Below are 21,650 nucleotides of genomic sequence, written 5' to 3'. Positions count from 1 at the left end.
GTCTTAGTTACAGGCAGGCCCTGAGGGGGAAACCCCATCAAAAACCCAGCCCTTACAGGCACCGCAGCTCACCCCTAACCGCAGGGAGTCAGAAATGGGGTCTCGAAAGCTGGGGAGTTCCTGCACCCTAACCCACAGGAGGCCTCGCGTGACCTCAGCAGCTGGAAGGCAACCGTGACGCACAGGCAGCTTCCGATTTCACTTTCCTTTTCTCGGGCCCGGCCGCTTCACCTCTTTGGCCGCTGCCTGGGGATTTGCCCGGTGATCAGTGACGTCAAGTAGCCTGAAGTTACCATTGGAGGACGGAGTTCGGCAAGAGCCAATCCTAGCGCTGGTCCCGGAGAAATCTCGGCGGAGGGCACGGAGCGCCGGGAGACGGCTGGGCGGGGAGGCGGTGGTGCTGGTTGCTTGCAGAGGACCTGCTCACGCAGCCGCTCCGCGGAAGGAGTGACCCGGCCCGGAGCGCGACGCGGGTAAGTGCGTCCTGCACCGCTGAGGCGCGGCCGAGCAGCCGCCGTGCGTCCCGGGTGGGGACGGCGAAGGCGGCCGCGGGCCCTGGGCAGGACTAACCAGGCCGGGGCGCGCGGGACGGCGAGCTCGCGTGCCTGCCGCGTCCCTGGCTCGCCTCTGGGCCTTTCGCCCTGAGCTCGCCGTGTTCCTTCCTCTTCGGTTCCAACCCAGACTTACTTCAGTCTCTTCTAGTCCTCAGAGCCAGGAGTGAGCGGGACCCGGATGACGTTCCCCCTGGTAGCTTGGAGCTCTGCATGACCACAGGCAGGTCTTACATTTACGTATCTGTTTGTTTTTTTATTTATCGTCAGAGTAAACTGGCTTAGCTACTGGTACCAGGTGCTGTGCGTTATCCCTGATGACTTACTGCCTAATTAGCTTAAGAAAAGAAAGTGTATAAACCTGGCGGTGGCGCACACCTTTACGCCCAGCGCTTGGGAGGCAGAGGCCAGTCTGGTCTACAGACTGAATGAATTCTAGGATAGCTAGGGCTACAAAGAGAAACCCTGTCTCGACACCCCCCTTCCACACACACACGAAAAAGAAAATAAAAGAAAAAGTGTATAAATTTAACTTTGGGAAGTGAATGGTAGAAGACACTTAAAAGTCCCCAGTACATTCCAGATTTTGACAGCACAACCATTTGTGCGTGCTTCAAAGAAGGAAAGAATGACATGTGTTCATGCATGCCTGAACCCCTTGTTAGATGGGTTCCTGATGCCTAGAGTATTCCCCCCAAGCTAAAACAAACAAAAAAGAAGCCTCCCTTAATGTCTTTAAAATTGCAACTTTTTAAATTTGGTGTTGATGACAGAGTGTCTCCATGTATCCAAAATGGTCTGACTGACCATGGTAGCCCAGGTTAGCCTCCTGCCTCTCGAGTGCTTGGATTACAGAGATTACAGGCCATCTGCCCGCATGCCTAGTTATAATCTTTAATACACTTATTTTTTTTACAACAGTTGTAGATTTACTGAAAAAAATTGAGAAAACAGCGTGTAGGGTTTCTCTCTAACTCCCAGCTGATTTTCCTTTCATTAACATCTTACACATTTTTGTTGGCCAAAGTCCACATACTATGTTTATTCACCTTTAACTTTTCACCCAAATTCTTATCCCTCCATATTCTCATTCAGGTAACTGCTCTGCGTTGGTTTTTAGATTTGGTTTCAGGGTTTTCGGAGACACTTATGCAATGGATACCTCAGATAATTAACACATGAAGAGAAAGGTTTATTTTAGCTCTTGGGCTTGGAAGTTGCAACCCAGGATCGATTGGTACCTGTTGATCTGGGCCTGTGGTGAGGCAGCAGGCAGGTAGACAGCAGTGCACCAAAGAACAAAACCACTCATGTCATAGCCCAGAAGAGGGAGAGGGGAATCGTCAGCAACCCATATAGCTTCCTTCTGTGATGCTGTCTCAGTGTCCTGAAGTTTGCACTGTGTTTCAGGAATGCCAATGCAAGGAACAAGACTTTTTCATGTGGGCCTCTGAGGCATACTATGATATAAACTGTAGCACCTGGACTCTTCTATGTGTCTTACTCTTTTTTGTTCTTTTAAATTTTATTTTTATATTCACTTTACATCCTGTTCACTGCCCCTCTCCCACAATCCTCCATCCTCCATCCCTTTCTCCTCTTTGGTGGTTCATACTCAGAGCCCCTCTTAAGGTTGGGTTTGTGTGTTAAAAAGATAGGTTGCCATATTCAGCACACCTTAGTAAGGATTTCATGTCAAGATTTAGGTCCTGGCCTGCTCACCCAGCTGAGTGTGTGCTGGTTTTCTACAGTATTACTTTGTTCATCTAAGGAAATAGGGGGTTACGGATTTCAAATTACTCTCCGTGGGAAATGTGTCTACTTGTTAATTTGTTGTTCTGTTTATGTCAGTATGGGTACTTGCAAGATCGGATTACAGTCTAATAGTCCTTTGTTTCGTTGCTGAAATCAGTGCAGCTTTTGAGACTTGCAAGCTGATTACCTCTCTGTGTCTCCTCTTTTAGTGATGCCTTTTGAGCATTCAAACCCCTGTATATACATGACCTTCCAAACTTCAGAGAAGCTGGTCAAACAATTCCCTTTTGTCAAGAGATAAGAAAATCCAGGGCTGGAGGGTTGGGTCCCCTGGTTAACAGGATTCCTTGATTTTTGAGAGGACCGGGTTTAGCTTTCAGCATCCACAAGGCTCATAACCATCTTTAACTCCAGTTCCAGGATATTTAACACCCTCCTCTGAACTCTGAAGGCACTGCATACATGTGGTGCTCATACATGCACACAGAGAAAACACCTGTACACACAAAATAAATCTAAAGACTTGAGGGGGACGGGGAGATGGAAGAGGTAGAGATGGAGGTAGAGGAGGAGAAGGAGGAGGTTAGGAAGCAGTCTTGCCAGATGAAGTGGTGATTGCTTATATTCTCAGCACCTGAAAGGCAGAGGCAGGCATCTCTGAGTTTGAGGCCACTCTGATCTACTAGTGAGTGTCAGGCCCAACAAAGACTCCTAGTGAGACCCTTTCTCAGAAAAAGAAAAAAAGGGGGAGGGGCGTGTAAGTTAACTGAAGTACAAAGGTGGTGGATGGTCTATTACTTGCTACAAGCAGGACTGAGGGGATTCGTTACCGAAGAACTCTGCAAACCTCAGGTAGAACCTTTTAAGTGAAGGCTTCTGGGAGGATGTACACTCCCAGGATCACAGTGGGAAAACACTCGGGGAGACATACTGAGTAGCAAACAAAGGCTTAGCTTAAGATTGGTGTTTAGGATGAAGTAGAATTTGTCCAGGTGAATAGAAACGGGGTTTTATAACACTGACCTTCCCTGGGCCGGGGGACGGGAGGAAATATGTGTGCGTGCGGCAGAACATTTCTAATACTCAGATCCTGCTGCTGAAGTGAGTTTGTGAAGCTGGGATCTGAGGGAACAGAGAAGCCATTGGGGTTCCTAATCTGGGCGTGGCATCTTATAGGCATGATTCCCAAGATTTGGGCCAGCTGCTGGAGATAAAAAGATCACTGAGGTGTCGACTCTTGTTTTCCCATTCTGAGTAGGTGAGAATTCCCATCCACTACACCAGAAGAAGAAAATGGATTGTAAAGCAGCATGAGAGTGTTATCATAGAAAGACAGAACTAACTGGGAAGGAGCAGAGGTAGGCAGTTTTATTCAAGGCCGAGCTGTGTCTGAGAGAACAGAGTGTACAAGGACAAGGGAGGGGAATGTCACATGAAGGGCTCTCTCCCTCTGTTCTTACTATGAAGTACTAGATTTGGGGCTGAATGCCCTGCCTTGTGTGTTTTGAAGCAAGACAATAACAGAATAAGACTCACATTTGAAAGGTGATCCTTCAGAACTTTGTAGGAGAAAGGTCACCTGCTGCGGTGGCTGTTCTTGGTTGGCAATCTGAGTGTATCTGGAATGAACTGCCATCCAGAAATGGAGGGCATACCTGTGGGAGATTTTTCTGTCTGGTTTGAAGAGGGTTAATATACTCATAGTGCATACCTTTGAGATAGGAAGACACACAGCTTCTGTCCAGGTTTTAAGTCTGAAAGACACAGACCTTTAAATCTGGATCTTGAGGTGGGAAACCATACATTTAATGTGAGCCATACCTTCTGCTTGAAGTTTATATAAGGACACCCAGCCTTGTGGGATTGAGCAACTGCTAGATCCTTGGACTTTCCAATCACAGCTAGACATTGTGTGGCCTATAAATTATTCCAGTAAATCCTCTGTGTGTCTGTTTTCTGTGACTCTAGAAAATCCTAACACACCATTCCTCATCAAATATGTGATGTTTTGGTTGCTTTATATATCCTTAGTTTATATTCCACATATATGTTGCCAGTTAAATGGTATATGACACTGATTACATATCAGAGGTGCTGAGATAGGGTGTCATTAGGTATCTCAACTTTGATGAAAAATGGAGACCCCCCTATTAGCTTCCTGAGATGTCTCCACCCACTATCTGAATAGTCAGAACTTCCTCATCTCATAAGTGGATGTTGAGGTCCCTGGATGTATTTGTGGGTATTTACTTATTGTTGAGACAGACCTCACTCCATCCCTGTCTGACCTACAACACTTATGTAGACCAAGCTGGCCTAGAACTCAGACCACCTGCCTCTTTCCCTGAGCAAACCTTCCCCCAGTGCTGGGATTAAAGTTGCCACTGTGCCATACCTTCAATTTGTGACCCCCCCCCCCCGCCAAGGTCTCCCCTTTCACAAGACACACCAGGTATAGTAGACTGGGCTGAGGTGTACATGGGGTAGGCTTTCTCTGCCTCCTTTTTCTATACAGAGAGAGTAAGAATACAGCCTGTTGTATTATTGCATGAGGAAGCCACCATTTGTGGTTTTAGAAACACTGGTTTAGCTGGGTATGCTGGTATCCAGTTGGAATCCCCTCACTCAGGAGGCAGAGAAAGGAGGAGTCTTAAGTCAGGTTTGATTACACAGCAAGTTTGAGGCTAGCCTGGGATAGTTGATGCCTTGTTCTACCACAAATCCCCACCATGTCTGATGAACTGTCCTTTCCTACCTGATAGCCAGTTTGTCAAAAAATAAGCATTACACACACACCCCTCCACTCCCGTTTCTGCTTCAACAATTTCAGCCATCTTTATTCCACCCTGGATGCTGTTAATAGTATAATGGCTTTATACTGCACACTAAATGTGCTGGTGTAGCCACCGAACCTTACTTCCAGTCTTGTGAACAGCTCTGTAATCCACACCTTTATTTTCTTTATGATAATATAGAAGCTCAGAAAAGTCTATAGCCTTGTGCTGAACAACAGGGTAGCCGAGGCTGTGTGAAAATCCAGGTGGCTCAGTCAGGCTCTTTGGTGCAGACTTTGATTGGCTGCAGAAGATGGTAGAGAGGAGGCTTGTGTTCCCTACTCAGAATGCTAGGAGCCACAGGAGTTGTGATAGCCTAGAGCAGGCTAAAGGTCTACTGTGTCTAGAGGTTGTCCTCTGTCTGCCTGTGTTGCAAGACCTGTTGGTTGACTTTTTTTTTTTTTTAAAGTAAATTGTGTATTTCAGCCCAGTAACTTAATCTTGGTGTCAGTCAGTCCCCACCCCTCCTTAAAGAACATAAACAAACAAAAAAACAGGTGACAGACAAGTCTAGGCTGGTGGGGACAGAAAAAAGGTTTAAAGGTTTATTGGCTCATAGAACTGACAGGTTTAAAGGTAGGGCACAAGATTTGAAAAGGTGCTGACAAAATATGCCTTTTCCCCTTCATCTCTCCTCTTGTTGGTTCACTTCTCAAGAAATTAAATGCCTGTTCAGCAGGATGATTGCCCTAGGAGCTATAAAACAAATGACTTCAGCCCTTGAAGGTTCCCAAGGAACCACAAGAATTCCTCCCCTTTCCCAGCTAGGTCTCCTTGTGACTGGTTGCAGTGGACTTGTGTTTTTCCTTGAACCAAAGGGTATGGGTTATGAATATACCTAACACTGATACTTTTGCTTCACCCTGGAACCTTCCACCATAAGCATGGGCTCCCCAGAAACCAGCCAAAGAGGAAGTTACCACAGGAAGGGGGTGTGATAAAGGTTGTAGGCTCCGCTGATCACCAGTGGGTAAACTTAAGCCACATCTTCTAGTGGGTCAAAAAGCCAGTATCTTCCCCGTGTTTGAATTCCTTGCTCTGTGATTGGTTCTCTCTCCTGCTGTTTGCTTTGTGTCTTTTCGTGTTAACACCGCATGATGAGATTCTGTTTTTTCAATGGTTGGTGGGAATGCACATTACCGCAGAGGCTTTGGAAACAGCTCGGCTCATTCTAGTAAAATAGAGTCCACGTGCCTGAATGTGTACTCGTGGGGTCACAGGGGCAGTGTTCATAATGTCCAAACTTAACCCAGATGGCCATCAGAGGTAGGAACAGTAAATAATTATAGTTACAGAACAGCAATGACATGAGCAAAGCAAGCAGTCACATGAGTGAAACTCTGCCCTGCTGGAAAAGAAAAAAAAAAAAGGGAAAATTTTACATTGTGATCCCATGCTTCCAAATGAAAAAACAAAAAAAAAGTGTGCCAGTGGCTGGCGGGGCCCCACGTTGTTCATGGATGCATACCTGGGTCTAAAGCTAAAGAAAAGGGAAACAGTAATCATCACCATCATATTTCCTCCACAGCTGTCTTCTCACCTAGTTCCTGAACTTTTGTGGAATGATCCCTGCACTGGATGATGGAGACAAACAGTCCGTCTTCCTGTGGTCAGGAGTCAACAGAGGGGGTGGTGGTCAGCTAAGAATGCCAGCAGGAAAAGGAGCCATAGTGCAAAGGGATGGTAGTGAGCAGGGTTTGTTTGAGGCAGAGTTGAAGGTGGGAGCAGCAGGAAGTGAGCTGGGAGGCAGGACTAGGCCTGGGTTAACAGCTGGAGGAAAGGGAAGGGGAATCTTGACTCTGTTCCTGGGGTGCCAGAGAGCCATTTCTGGAGTGCTAACCAGTGACCTCATTAGCACTTTCTGCTAGGCCGGGTATGTTTGAGGGACAAGAAGGAAGACAGCTGTGGTAACTGGGGCAGTAAGTAGTGCCAGCGGAGGAGAAATGTTTGAGAGACCCCCTCCAGGCTTATAGTTCCTGATGCTGGGTTTGACGGCTGCAGTCGCTAGACATGTGCCAGTTTTAAGTTTCAAGGAATGTTTTCCCTGTTTAGCCTCGGTTGACCTGAAACATAGTAGGTACTCAGTAAGTCATGCTTAAACCCTCAGTGGTTTCCCAGGACTGTTAGGATGAAATTCCGAATTCCTTATCTGGCTTAGCTGGGCCAGAGAAAACAGTACAAGGCCAGGGGAGAAGAGCAGGAGTGCAGGGAGTCGTTTGTCTGTCTGTCTGTTACTATTTTGAGACAGGGTCTTGCTGTATAACCCAGGTTAACCTTGAATGTCTGCCAGCCCTTTGCCTAAGCCTCCCAAGTGCTGGGATTACAGACGTGTGCTACCACATTTGGCTAGAATCCAAGTGGGACCACAGTCACCAGGATTCCCAGGGCAGCCATCCTCAGCCATAGCCATAACTAGGGCTACAATATTGGGGAATATCACCTTTGGTAGTGAGCATGAGTTACAGCCATTTTTCTAGATCACTTGCTTTTTTTTTTTTTTTTTGGCCTGAAGGTTTGTTAGAAGACCCTCTCTAGGTTTGTTGGTGATTGTTGACTGACATTTACTTCTGGGAGAATTTACTAATTCTAGATCGAGAAACAGACCTTAATCTGCGCCTTGTGAGCAATTAGGTGGCGGTCTTAAACTAAGTATTCTGGGATGGCACGAAAAGGGACTTCTGTTGGGAGGCTCAGGGACATACGTGTCTGAGGAGATGCTGGGGTAATTGAAAGAGCCCTGAGGCACAGACTGCAGACCTACTTGCCTCTCTAGGTGTGAGAGTCCATACCTAAAGATCTATTGTCTTCTAGAATCTCTGGCTTTAGTAGGAGTTTAAGGAAGCAGGGAGTAAAGTACTAGATTTAGGGCAGAAGGAGCCGTAGGAGTGGGGAGAGAATTTTAGCACCTACAGCAAGATTTGCAGCTGTTAAGAAATGTGGGGCCATTGCTTGGATACACAGGGGTGAGAGCCGTAGCACAGGTGTCTGCCTCAGAGGTGTGGACCTTCACGACAACACTTCAGAGTGTTCACAGCTCACAGCGATTCTCACAGCCAAGAATCATGCCTGGGATCCATTGTGTTGCCAGAAATGACGGTGCCATCCCGCCCCCAACCACTTTGTTGTAGGCTAGGAGCCTCATCTTTCTAAGGGGGAGGTTTGGGGATAAAGGGAGACTCAGCAAAGAATAGAATGTATCCCCAGTTCTGAGTGTCAGGATGCTGCAGGCCTCTCTGCCTCCATGGAATTGTAGCTGGTTTCTGGCTTCCTGGGAGGGCCTGAGATCTGCTGCCCCAGGCCATGTGACTTCAGGCACAACATAATTAATACTCAGTCATTTCCTGTCCAATCAGAATACTCATCTGAGAAGAGGGAGTGGTGGTGAACTGCTCTAGTTTGCTTTGCTGCTGCCACAATAAAACATTCTAACCAAAAAGAAGTTGAAGAGGAAGAACCTTATTTCAGTTTACATTTCCAGGCCACAGCCCATTGCTGAGAGAAGTCAGTGCAGGAATGCAAGAGTTTTAAGGAATGCAGTTTACCGGCTCACCTGCCAGCTTCAGCTCAGCTGCACAGCCCAAGACTGTCTGCCTAGTGACAGCGCCGCCCACAGTGGGCAGCCTCCTACCTCTATCAACTAACAATTCTTATTTAGGCAATTCTCCAATTGAGGTTTCATCTTTCAGGTGACTGGTTCTGTTAGAATACCAATAAAACAGAAAGACCTGGACTGCCCACTTCTGATGACTTCACAGCTTGTGGATATGATCGGAGAGAACAGGGAATGATAGATCATGGTACGGGGAAAGCATCTTTAGAACCCAGCAGAGGCACACACACACACCTGTGATCCCAGTACTCAGGAGGCAAAGGCAGGAAGATGGAATATGCAAGACCAGCCTGAGCTGCTTAGTCCTGGCTCTGCCTGTCAAACACTAGTTTGGGGGAGGGCCTGACAGAATGGGTATGGGAAAGTGGCATGGTCTGCTTTGTTTCTCTTTGTCTCCTCCCTCTCCCTTGCCCCCACCCCATCCCCCTTTCCTCTTCATTCCGCAAGCTTGAGCTCCTTCCAGCCATAAAAAGCAAAAAGTGCAGTCTAACAGGAATGCTTCCTGTTAACTCGTAGTAGTAAAGGCTAAAAAGTGCTTTCAACCAAATCTGAGGAATGCACGCTCCTTTCCCGTGTCACCTCCGCTCAGTTTAACAGGCCGTCTGTGTAGACGAGTTCACAAGGGTTATCGGAGCTGGTCTCAGGCTCTGTTTTACAGTGTCCAGGGGAGAGAGAAGTGGGATGGTTGGAGCCTCGGTTTAAGCACCTGGATTGCTTCCGGGGCCTGTCCTTCATCGTCCTAATTGACCGATCCTCAGTTTCCTCAGAAGAGTATCCCAAGTGTGAGATCCCCTGGTTATTGGCTTGTAGAACCTGAATTGTTGAGGCTTTTGAGTTGATACCTCTGGTCTTACAAATAACATGTTCGGGGTGAGTCTTTGCGGCTGGGCGGTGGGGTTGGACTGTCAAATTATGGTAACCCAGAAACAGAAGACTCTGTACAGTTAACATTGGCTTTGGTTTTTCTAAGCCCGCTCATTATATCTGTACAAGTGTTAGACAAGGTTTTAAGTACTCTGGTTTCAGCAGCTTGGGTGGTTACTGACCCTTTTAATGTAGCAAAAAACCAGAACCTTTGTTTCCCCAGATTTTCCTTTTGTACAGTTTTGTGAAACCATTTCATTGTAAATTGTGGTTGCGAAGCTCTAACTCCTGGTGGCGTCTCTTGCTGAAAAGCAGGGTTTAAAGACTGGATCAAGATAGATTTTGTTTTTTGCACCTGCTTATTACTGTGATTTTTTTTTTTTTTTTTTAGGTTGTGTGCTCTACCCCCCCCCCCCCCCGCCTCTGTGTGTGTGTGGGAGGGTGCACGTGCAACTTGCAGGAATTGGTCCTCTACCACATGAGTTACAGTGATCTAACTCAAGTTGTCAGGCTTGGCAGCAGATGCCTTGAGCCCCTAGCCATCACGCTATCCCTACCTTGGGGTTTTAAAAAGACCAACTGATCTGTGCCTATGGGTGCCCCAAATTCTGAATCTGCCCGATTATTTCCTCGCTGTGTGGTTTGGTGTGATTAACACCTTCTCTGTGATAACTTAATATAGTGTGGTTTGTTTGTTTAATTGCCTTTGCTCTCCATAAACTGGAAGTTAAATCTAAAGTTTTTATGAGGTTCAATGAAGTCAAACATTTTTGGCAAATGAACTTCATAAGTGATAGTGTTTGTTTTGTTTTAACTTTATTCCTTGGGGGGTGAGGGCTGTTTTAAATACCTCCATGTTTGTCTGCATCATGAGGCCCGAAGAGGTTGTCCCATGCCCTAGAGATGGAGTTATAACCACTTGTGGGCTGCTGTTTGGGTGCTAGGAATATCGAACCTGGTTCTTCTGGAAGAGCAGCCAGTGTTCTTTGACTTCCGGGCCATCTCTCCGGGCTCAGGTGATGGCACTTAACCATACGGTTCCTCAGGAAACCTGTGGCTTGGTTATTTGGTTACGGTGACCACTGGATCTCTCCTTCATGGAGGCATATTGGGAAATAATCCAGTGCGACACTGTGGGGACTGCTCTAAACCTGTCACCTGATGGTGATCTTTGACATCTGCTGATGACATGTGTATTGTTAACGCTGGCAGTTGCAGAGGACTTGATAGTTTTCTCCCTGCTCCCTTGATCACCGAGGAGCTGATTCTAAACAATACCGGCCAGGTGGCTCTTGGAGCTGTGCCTTAGTGTCTAATTCCATTAACTCTGTTCCACATATTAGCCAGTGATCTGTAAGCCCCACAGTGTGAACTGTAATTACTGTACATGTACATAGTAGCTTCTCTTCAACTTAAAGCAGTCGGAAAATCCACTGGACCCACCACAAGCTGGTTTAACGTGGGTGCCTCATGGTGAAGGTGCCATATTTTATGAGAGAGTAGCTGAGCTCCGTCCTTAGAATTACTTGCCTCTCTCCAGCATGAAAGCCAAAACAGCAAAAAGCAGGCCTGGCTTTAAAATTTCTGGGCCCTTCTGCAAGTGGCTAGAAAGAGCCTCTGGCCCGCGGGCGCCCCACGGTTTCATTTCCTTTCCTACTTCCAAACTCAGCAATGTGTTAAATTGAGAATGCTGGGTCAGGCCTTTTCCTTAGGAGGAAACCGAGAGTTTAGAGCAGACACCCTTCACACTTCCCCACGCTCTGGGGACTTGATACTTCATTCGCCAGTTTCACTCCCAAGTTGGTTCATGTACTTTTTAAAAGTAGTTATTATTCATTACGCCTTTTTAAAGGCCACACATGTCTAAACCAAGGGTTTTGGGTTTATGTTCTTGCAGCATAATGCCTTACCTGCAAAGCACTTTTAAGGAATCGGTGTGGTATTCCCCCGCCCCTTGGGCTGCAGTTTTACGTCTGTGTATTTGCTGTCACTGTTAGCAGAGTCCACCGAGCTGTTGGACTCCCTTGGTACCAGTCAGTGATGGTGTTACTGCTCCAGCACTGCAAAACTTTGCATGGTTACCTTCCTTGTGTCCCTAGCAGAGCCACTCCCTGCCCACTGTGGGCTTTGTGTGCCATAGGGTGGGGCAGGACCCTGCATTCTGGTTACTGCTTTCAGTTTCAGCTCTTAGATCTCATCCAGTGGTTGGGGAGCCAGGGCTCTGGGTTCTCCCCTGGATCTCCTATGAACCAGGCCTATGCCTGGTGTTTCTAACAGAATTCTCTTAGGTAACCTGTTTAGAAGGCCCTGTAGGCTTCTCTCTTTCTCCCATTTTATGGATGGATAAACTGAGACTCGGAAGTACTCAAGTGAGCTTTCTGTTGTCACAGGGGCAGGAAGAAGGCCAGAGCTGCAAAGGTTGATAGGAACAGCTTTCCTCAGCTGAGTTTCTGGGTCTCTTAAGGGGCCATACCTGCATAGCCCAGGACAGCCACAGAGAGATCGTCCCTTCCCAGCATCCCTTGTGATCTTAGCTTGAATTGCTCTTGATTACAGGTTCATTGAGGAAGAACCACTCTACCAAGGAACAGAGACCCTCAAGCTAAGGGTGCGATGGCGGTGTCAGCCCCCTTGAGGAGTTTGGAGGAGGAGGTGACCTGCTCCATCTGCCTGGATTACCTGCGGGACCCAGTGACCATCGACTGTGGGCATGTCTTTTGCCGCAGTTGCACGAGTGATATCCGCCCCGTATCGGGGAACCGCCCGGTCTGCCCGCTCTGCAAGAAGCCCTTTAAGAAGGAGAACATCCGGCCGGTGTGGCAGCTGGCGAGCCTGGTGGAGAACATTGAGCGGCTGAAGGTGGACAATGGCAGGCAGCTGGGAGAGCCGGCCCGAGAGCTGCAGGACATGAAGCTGTGTGAGCGGCACCAGGAGAAGCTGCATTACTACTGTGAAGACGATGGTAAACTGTTGTGTGTGATGTGCCGAGAGTCCCGGGAGCATCGCCCCCACACCGCGGTCCTGGTGGAGAAGGCTGCCCTGCCTCACAGAGTAAGTCCTCCCAGGGCTTGGGAGGGGAGGGTTCTGTCTGGTGTCCCTCCTACCACATCAGGACACTCATCTCTCTCCACTGCTTACCTTTCCTTAGGAGAAAATTCTGAACCACTTGAACACCCTAAGGAGAGACAGAGACAAAATTCAGGGCTTTCAGGCCAAGGGAGAAGCTGATATTCTGGCTGCTCTGGTACGTGGGAATCAGGAGGGGCCAGGCAGGTGGGACGTGTTTCTAGGAGTAGGCTGGCCTGCCCTGTCCCTTGCAGTCGCAGGCTGTCCATTGGGGCCTGCTGTATGTCTCAGATTTGGGGCCTGATTTCTCATCTGATAGGCAGGTTGTCTGGCAGCTGTCTGTGGCTATTCTGTGAGGGGACTGAGGAACCTAATTTTGTGTTCTCTAAAAGTGTGGGGGAAGATGTGATTTCCTGTGAAGAGGGCAGCAGGGGTGTTTGGGAAGAGGGTGCTAGCTTTGGGGTAGAGGCTAAGAAGAAAGGGACAAGGAAGGAGGCCTGAACAGCTCTGAGCAGGCTCTGACTGAGTCTGCCTAGTGAGACTTGGACCCACTATGTGTAGGTAAGATTGGCAGCACATTGTGCACTCTTGATTAGACAGGCCGGGAGGGATGGCTGATGAGGGAGGTCCAGTTCTGGGGGAGTGTGTGTGTTGGGAAAATGGTCAGTGGCGGGAATCTGGGGTCAGCCCTATCAGTGCGTAGCCAGGCTGTGAAAGATAAAGCTAGAGAGAACTCAAGTCCACAAAGTACCTCTAGGTCTGGTATACATGGACACCCTCACTTACCTGGAGGGACCGAGGAATCAGGCAGTTCCAGCCTACAGGACAGGATGTGGTTCCTGAGTACTCACCAAGGAAACAGAGTGGAGTCCCATTTGGAAGGATAGGGTACACTTAATATATACAGTTATGGGAGTGCTGAAGGGGACTGGTTGAACTTGGACTTTATCCCTCAAACAGAGCTTCCTGAAAGAGAGACCACAAGAAGGGTGACATGTTAGTCATGGGAGATACACAGGCTACCTGTCACTGTCCCAGGACGTACTGGTCCCCTAGAACAGGTGACAGAGCAGTCAGCAGGCACAGTTGTCTTTGAGAAAGGTGAAGGGAGTAGACTGACAGGTCTCAAGGCGAAGAGGGTGTAGCAGGGGCATCCCACTGAAAGGAACTAGGATTCACCAGCAAGAGTCACCAGAGGATCAAGCGGGGCCCCAGTTCCTAGAGGGGACACACACAAGAACCCTGTCCCCCTACCCTTACAGACGAAGCTGCAGGAGCAGAGGCAGTACATTGTGGAGGAATTCAAGCAGGGCCACCAGTTTCTAAAGAAGCGGGAACAGCACCTGCTAGACCAGCTGGCCACCCTGGAGCAGCTACTCACCGAGGGCAGGGAGAAGTTCAAGACCCGGGGCGTCAGTGAGCTTGACCGATTGACTCTGGTCATCTCCGAGCTGGAGGGCAAGGCACGGCAGCCAGCTGCAGAGCTCATGCAGGTGAGAGGCCGATGGACCCCGAGTGGGAGACGGACCCTACCGCTTCCACGTGGCCTTTGAAGCAATCGCTCCTCCTAGGCTCTCAGCTTTCGTGCGTGAAATGTGAGTGTGTTAGTCTGGTCCTCCTTGTTTACTCCAGAGTCCACGTAAGCGTAAACATTGACATGGCATTGCCTCAGGAAAATAATCATCTGGAAATGTTTAAAGTGCCGTAGAACTGAAGGTTGCCATCCTTCCTCAGCATGAGACCTCCATTGAGTCCTCTAGGTAAAGGCAGATATGTGTTGTTGAGACAGTCTTACTGTGTCACACAAGGCGGTCCTGTCTCAGCTGAATGTGCACCCCCGTGCCTGGCCAAGGCAGGCACTTATTTGATAGGTGCTTTATATGGTTCTGGAGATGGGCTGAGCTGTGGCTGTCAAGATCCAAGGTGTGTGGAAGGGGAGGGAGGGCAGGTAAAGATAGATAGATGGGAGTTCTCCTCTGGACCATAGCGCATCAACCTGGAGAACAGTGACTGAGAGGTCTTAAGCCTCGTTCTACCAAAAAAGGGGAGGGCTGGACCTTCCCTCCATATAAACCAGGAGAAGGGCTGTCTGCCGGTTTCCTTTGACCCCCTGGTTTGATCAGAAATGAACCTTTCTGCCATCAGAAGACACACGAAGGTCTCTAGGGAAGAGATGGCCATGCTAGCTCCTAGCACAGGCTGCATCATCAGGAGGCCTCTCTGTGGCAGACTGAGCCTTGTATAAGAGGACTGGCTGGCCCAGACCCTGAGGCAGATTAGGAATGAGGTTCAAAGCCGGTATCTGCTCCCAGGCTTTGTACTCTTCCCTCTTGTCCAGCACCCCCCCCCACGCCCCCGGCCCCTTCCTCCTTAGCTCTAGGCATTGCCTCTTCTCTAGACTTCTGTGATCAGACTCTGGGTCACTTGTCTCCTCTCCCTCGACATTTCTTTCTTTCCCTTCAAGGAGCACCTCAGACTTTCCCGGCAGCCCTTCCACGTGTGCATGTGAGTTGTGGCTGTTGTAGCTGAGAGTGCCGGGGTTTGTCACCAGTGTGTCTGTCCCCTGATACCCTGGGAGTAGCTACTATGCAGAGGCCTCTGTCTGTACCTGAGAGCTCTGCCCCTGAAGCTGCATGGCGAGGAGTGCTGAGGAGAGAAATCTGCTTAAAACCACTACACAGAATGCTGGCGTTAGCAGGTCCTGTCTGTATTCAGGTTTCCCTGGAGCAAAGCTCCTGAACCTTCTGGAACAGTCCTTAACAGCCACAGTTTGACAATTGCATTTGCTTTCCAAACCGTACCTCTCTGAAAAGCCAGCCTGCCCTCTGCCCAACCCCCTTTTACTGACATCTGTAGCGCCTGTCACTTACTAACAAGGTACGACGTTACACGTCTCTCCATGTTGATTATTTTTTTACTCTTTGTCTGCTTCCCTCTGCTAGGATGCCTGCTCTACACAGGTAGGGGTTTTTCTTCTTCATTGCTACCTCTAGCTTCTAGATCAGTGCCTGCCTGGCACAAGGAATCACTTAGCGATGGTTTGTGGAATGAGTGGAAAGAAGAAGCACAGAGAACTGTGGCAGTTTCAGACTCACCAGGGAATCCTCTCACGAGAGGTCCCCGACCCCACCCTCACCCAGTCCTCGCACCTGTCTGCCCGTCATGCAGACACCACCACCGTCTTCCTGCTGTACCGATTGCTTATTCTCGGGGAACCATGCTCCAAAACAGTCCTGGGATTCTCAGATTCTCTCCCGTGCTCCCTGCTGCCATCTCCAAATCCCTGGTCCACAGTGACCTCCAGGATGACCTCCCCTCTTCCTATTGCCTCTGCCGCCATTCCCCAAGGGGCAGCCACGAGACTGGGTTTCAGGTAGTTTCTTAGTAGTGCATATAGAGCAGAAGTTCCTTCTGTCTTTGCAGCGGTTCAGAGGTGAGGGTCTGGAGACATCCTTGAGGTCAGTCCAAGAGCTGGCTTATTTCTAGTCTTGGGAATATTGTTTTCAGCCATGCGATTTGAGTCGGGCTCATCACTGTGTTCAAACTTCACCCAATGAGAAGACAAGAACTAGAAAGCAATTTTTTAAAGGACGAGACTGAGAAGTCTTGGTTTTTTTTTTTTTTTTTTTTTTTTTTTTTCTTCCTGCATCCCATTGTAATTTAGTCATGTGAACAGACTTGGTTGTAAGGAAATGCAATTTCTTGACTAGTCACGTCAGGCCAGAGCTTAAGGGGTTTAGTATAGAGGAGAGGAGTTGTCCTTTGACCTCCTCGTACATTGTGATATACCACACATGTGCACACACATGTTTAAAAGTGGGGAGTAGGGGTGAGCGCTGGGGGAATGTGAGCTGGCCCTGCCTCGTCTCTAAGCCCTTCCCCATTTCTTATCCATATGCATCAGTGAGCGAGAGCTTTCTCATTCTTCAAACCTGAGCTTAAGTGTCTCCTTGGAGAGGCCAGGTCGCTTGTCAACTTTGGTCATTCCTACCTTACGTTTGTTTTATCTGCATGTTTCTACCTAAATGTATGTCCATACACCACATGCATGCTGCTGCCCATAGAAGCCAGAAGAAGATACCAGGTTTCCTGGAACTGGAGTTATAGATGGTAGTGAGCTGCCGTGTAATCAAACCTGGGTCCTCTGGAAGAGCAGCCAGTGCTCTGAACCACTGAGCCATCTCTCCAGCCCATTGTTTATTTTAATGCCCCCACTAGACAGTCCATTCCCTAGGAGAGGGATCCATGAGTGCTTTGTTTGCTTTTGTGTGCCTGTCTGTTACATAGTACTAACTGTAGACACAGTATGTACCTGCCTCTTAAATCATACTGACTGTAAACACAATGTGTGCCTGCCTGTTGATATGGTACTATGTAGATGCTGTTTTACTTCATTCACTTTGGTGCTTGTGTTTTCTTCTCTTGCAGGACAGCAAGGACTTCGCCAACAAGTAAGAGTTTCATTTGTTCATTCCTCCCCTCCCACTCCATGGCTGTGGTCCATGGAAACCGTGGGAATGGGTGCCAACGGTACGGCAGCCCTTGTCTCATCCCACAGCTTCTAAGAAAGAGGGTAATCCATGATCTCTGAAGTCCCGACTGGGCTCACGTCTTCATCTGAGCACAGCGAGAGAGTAAAAGCCGGGCTTGGCAGACAGACCGCTCGCTCGCTTGTGAAATCTGCTGGGCAGTCTTATGTCCTGGTTCATGTAGTGTCTTGGCCAGTCTGTCCTTGATTAGGGATAATCAGGCCTTCCCTGCCTTGTAATTGTCGTGGACGCTGGCAGAAAAGCAAGAAGGGCCAAGTGACAGGTTGTCGTGTCTGCCGTTCTTTCAGGTACCCACGGAAGAAGTTCTGGATTGGAAAAGCCATCCCTCACATGGTTAAAAGAAAGGCAGGAGAATTCTCAGATAAACTTCTTTCTCTGCAGCGAGGCCTGAGGCAGTTCCAGGGTAAGCACCGGGAGGTTTCCTGGCTTCTGTCCACATATTTTCCCATCTTAGCCTTCCAAGGAGCTCTGGCTTCTGTATCCTTTTTCCTTGGGATCCCCAGTAAAGCCCTGCCCCAGAACTAAGACCAAGCAAGAAATGAGTTTGCTGGGTCTGCGAGTCATTTTTTTTTTCTCCATAGGCAAGCTGCTGAGAGACTTGGAGTATAAGACAGGTGAGTGAACAGGTCGTTCCCATTTTACCCTATGGAATCCTCACTGGAATTCCCCACAGCGGCCCTACCCCGTTACATTATATCAAATCAGTCTCCCATGTAATCTGCAGTATTGCTGAGCCTTTGAGGTCACAGGTCACACATCACACTTCTAGTGCTTTTTCTCATCTACCTGACCATAAGATCCTTCTTTGAGGGCAAACAGCAGTGGCAGCCCAAGGCCAGACATCATCCTGCCCAGACCTCTGCTGTGTACCAAGTACCTCAGGGGCACAGTTCACAGTCTATGATAGAGAGTGCTCTTTGAACTGCTCAGTGGGACAGCACTGTTACTATGGAGACTAGTCGCCCCTTCCTAGCCCACCACTGATACTCTTACTTCCTCCCTTGTCCCATAGTAAGCGTCACCTTGGACCCACAGTCGGCCAGTGGATACCTGCAGCTTTCAGAGGACTGGAAGTGTGTGACCTACACTGGCCAGTACCAGAGTGACTGCATGCTCCCCCAGCAGTTTGACTGTGAGCCAGGAGTGTTGGGCAGCAAGGGCTTCACCTGGGGAAAGGTATACTGGGAAGTTGAGTTGGAAAGAGAAGGCTGGTCAGAGGATGAGGAGGAGGGGGAAGAGGAAGAAGAAGGGGAAGAGGAAGAGGAAGACGAGGAGGCTGGCTATGGGGATGGATATGAAGACTGGGAAACAGATGAGGAAGACGAGTCACTGGGGGAAGAGGAAGAGGAGGAAGAGGAAGAAGAGGAGGAAGTTCAGGAAGGCTGCATGGTGGGAGTGGCCAAAGACTCTGTGAAGAGGAAAGGGGACCTCTCCCTTCGACCAGAGGATGGTGTGTGGGCCCTTCGCCTTTCCCCCTCAGGCATTTGGGCCAACACGAGCCCAGAGGCCCAGCTCTTCCCGGTGCTGCGGCCCCGGAGAGTAGGCATCGCCCTGGATTATGAAGGGGGCACTGTGACATTCACCAATGCAGAGTCCCAGGAACTCATCTATACCTTCACAACCACCTTCACCCGGCGCCTGGTTCCCTTCCTGTGGCTCAAGTGGCCAGGCACACGCCTTCTGCTGAGACCCTGAACAACAGAACCTGGCTGGGTCACCCTACAGAAACTTCTCTGGGGTTCCAGGACTCTGAGATGAAGAAGGATTGCCTAGATCCCACAGCCACGGAAACTTCCCTTCTCTGGGATCCCAAAAATATGTAGGAACGTTCCTGGCCAGAGCACTAGGAGGAGGAGAGAAGAGGGGGTATCACATCCACTGCCACCCATCTCCTCAGTGCCACCGCCAAAGTCTCTCAGCACTGTCACCCTGTCCGTAGTGTATCTCACTCAGCTTCTCATTTCCTCTGAAACTTCCTGCTCTGAAGACCAAATGACTCCCTCTTTCCTGAATACCCAATTTGTCTTGGCTCTGTGCTCTCTGTTAAGTAGGGTCAGCAGCAGCAGCGTTTTCTGGTTCGTTGGTAAGCCAGTACCCACAGGAAGACTTTCAATGGCATCTGAACCCATTTGGCTCTCCTCAAATTTAAGGTGCCCCTTGCCCAAAACCACTCTGTTGCCTACGTGTCCTGGCATCTTAAACTCACCTTTCCTACCCCAACAGAGCTAAAGCCGTGAAGATGCAAGAATAGGCTTAGTCAAAATCCACTCAAGTTCCCAAGGCCGTGTACATTTGTGTCCTGGAGTGCTGGGAGGATCATCTCCTGGCATGGCTACCAAAGCTTATGGCCTCCAAACCCAGACCTGAGTAGGTAGGACTCCCCAAGGACATCTGTATCTCAGAAAGCATCTAGGTACTATGGCTCAGATAGTAACTGTGGTCAATAAATTACCTCTGCAGAGTAATTCTCATGAAGGGAGTTTTTAAAAACAACCCCAACATCTTGCTCTTGATGTTCAGCTAAGAACATGAGGCCAATACCCAGGAGGCCAAGACCTTGTTACCAATTTGGCACTGTGGAGTGTCCAAATTCACTTTCCTAGGAGATGGATTGGGGAAGGGGAGAGCGTGCCATGAGGAATCTAGAGAACCCCACCCTAGGTCTGACTAAAAAAGGGGCCTGCAGTATCTCCCTGCTGACCCAGCTGGTGCCCACAGTTGAACACGAGCTCTTGCTTAGCCAAAGTGATTCCCCTCCCCCCTTTATCTTTAAACATTCCATATTTCTTCTGCCCATGCGAGTGTTAGCTCCTCTTGGCACTTGACAGACTGTTTCCAGACACTGGATCTTGGTGGCCTCAGAGTCACCACAGCAACTGGAGACTGATCTCTTCGTATGCATCACATGCTGCCTGAGTCACGAGTGCTTGCACAGTGACTCCCTCAACACCCTTTGTTCTAGAGTTAATCATCATCTCTCCCTCTCCACTCCATTTCCTGTGTCTTTATTACTAAATAAACTACAGGTTCTCAGTGATCAGAAAAATCTCAAGACAGATACCTGGTGCTGTCTCTGTTTTTATCTTGATGCCTACTGGAGTGAACTTGAACCTGAACCATCGATTGTTCCTTCTGTGGACAGCTTTTAAATCCCCTTTCATTATTAAACTAGTTCTGGATTTTTTTTCCCACTCTGAGGCCTGTAGCACTTGTAGCTGATGATGACCTTAAGCTTCCTGTCTGTACTTTTTAAGGTCTGAGATTTCAGGTGCCACTATGCCTGGTTTACACAGTGCTGGGGACTGAACCCAGGGTCTCTCAACCTGGGCAAGCACTCCCCAGGTGGCATCCCAAGCCCTGGTCCTATTTCTAGACCCCGTGTCTCCTTTTCTAACTTAACTGTGGTTTTGTCACACATCATTTAATAACTTGAGATGAGTTTGGAAGTTGAATTTTTATAATCTTCGATATTGGGAGCTGTTTGTCTCGCCTGTACGCTGAAGGGATTCTTCAAAATAAGTTTTCTTTCAGAATGTCCGGTTTGCTCTACTGCCTTAAGCTCCTGATTTTTAGAATTCCCATGGGGCTCTCTGCCTCCTACTTCTCAGTGGCCTGTTTCTGTTTTACAGAGGGGTTTGGGACTCTTATTTGTACCCTTACTCCTTAAACTAGCACACATGAACCACACACACACACACACATAACATATGTACACATACATACTATTAAGGGACTGGACAGGAGCTGTGTAGACATGGCTGGCCTCAAACTCACTGAGAAAATTGAAAGGCGTATACTGTCACACCAGAAGGGGTTAAAAACTTTAAAAAATACCTGGGGCAACCTAGAAAAAGGTTTATTTAGGCTTGTGGTGTTGCAGGTGTAGCCCATGACCAGCGGTCTCAATGCTTTTGGCTTCTGTCATGGTAACCTGTCCTGTTTGCTTGATCAGTCACACATCTCGTCACCTGGGAAGTAGAATGAACCAGGCCCCCACAGTCCCCTTCCAGAGCAAACCCTAGTGACCTAAAGACACGGCCTCCTAGTCATCTACCCTTCCGACCAGTCCTTTAATACTTCATTGTTCAGAAGATTGGAACCAGAATCTCCCCCACCCCACCCTCAGTCCTTCTAAGTTTTCACAATAAAATTATAGACACAAAACACAAGGCCCTTGGGTTATGTATTTTATTAAAACATTCAAAACCTAGAGAAATGACCTTAAGGGGCTTTGGGGTCCACCCAGAGTTGTTGAGGCCCCAAAGCATCTCCAGCTTTGTGTCCAGAAGTTATAAATTAAGACAAGCCAAAGTCCTGGTTACCTTCAAGTTGGTCATTTTGAAACTTTTGACAGTTTTGTTTCCCCTTCAAATCCCACTGGTGCAAAGTCTAGAGCAATGCCTTATCTGCTTCTGGCTCT

At 48.6% G+C, this 21,650-nt stretch overlaps 1 protein-coding gene across 3 annotated transcripts; it reads left to right on the top strand.

Moving 5' to 3' along the window:
* The first annotated feature begins 366 nt into the window (after positions 1 to 366).
* Positions 367 to 21,399, top strand: TRIM26 (tripartite motif containing 26). Of its 3 annotated transcripts, XM_080938050.1 has the most exons (10): positions 367 to 473; positions 703 to 774; positions 12,171 to 12,665; positions 12,763 to 12,858; positions 13,943 to 14,173; positions 15,623 to 15,640; positions 17,109 to 17,131; positions 17,518 to 17,633; positions 17,812 to 17,844; positions 18,243 to 21,399. In XM_080938050.1, exons 3-10 carry the CDS (start codon positions 12,228 to 12,230, stop codon positions 18,923 to 18,925), a joined length of 1,638 nt encoding a protein of 545 aa, XP_080794176.1. In that variant the 5' UTR covers positions 367 to 473; positions 703 to 774; positions 12,171 to 12,227; the 3' UTR covers positions 18,926 to 21,399. The 3 variants fall into 3 exon arrangements, with proteins under 3 accessions (XP_080794176.1, XP_080794178.1, XP_080794177.1); XM_080938052.1 differs by lacking the exon at positions 15,623 to 15,640; XM_080938051.1 differs by lacking the exon at positions 703 to 774 and having other exon boundaries at positions 378 to 473.
* The last annotated feature ends 251 nt before the right edge of the window (positions 21,400 to 21,650 follow it).

The sequence above is a fragment of the Micromys minutus genome (genome assembly GCF_963924665.1).
Source record: "Micromys minutus genome assembly, chromosome: 25".
NCBI classification, from domain to species: domain Eukaryota; kingdom Metazoa; phylum Chordata; class Mammalia; order Rodentia; family Muridae; genus Micromys; species Micromys minutus.
Note: the sequence above shows the minus strand (reverse complement) of the source record. Positions and strands in the feature narration are given on the sequence as shown.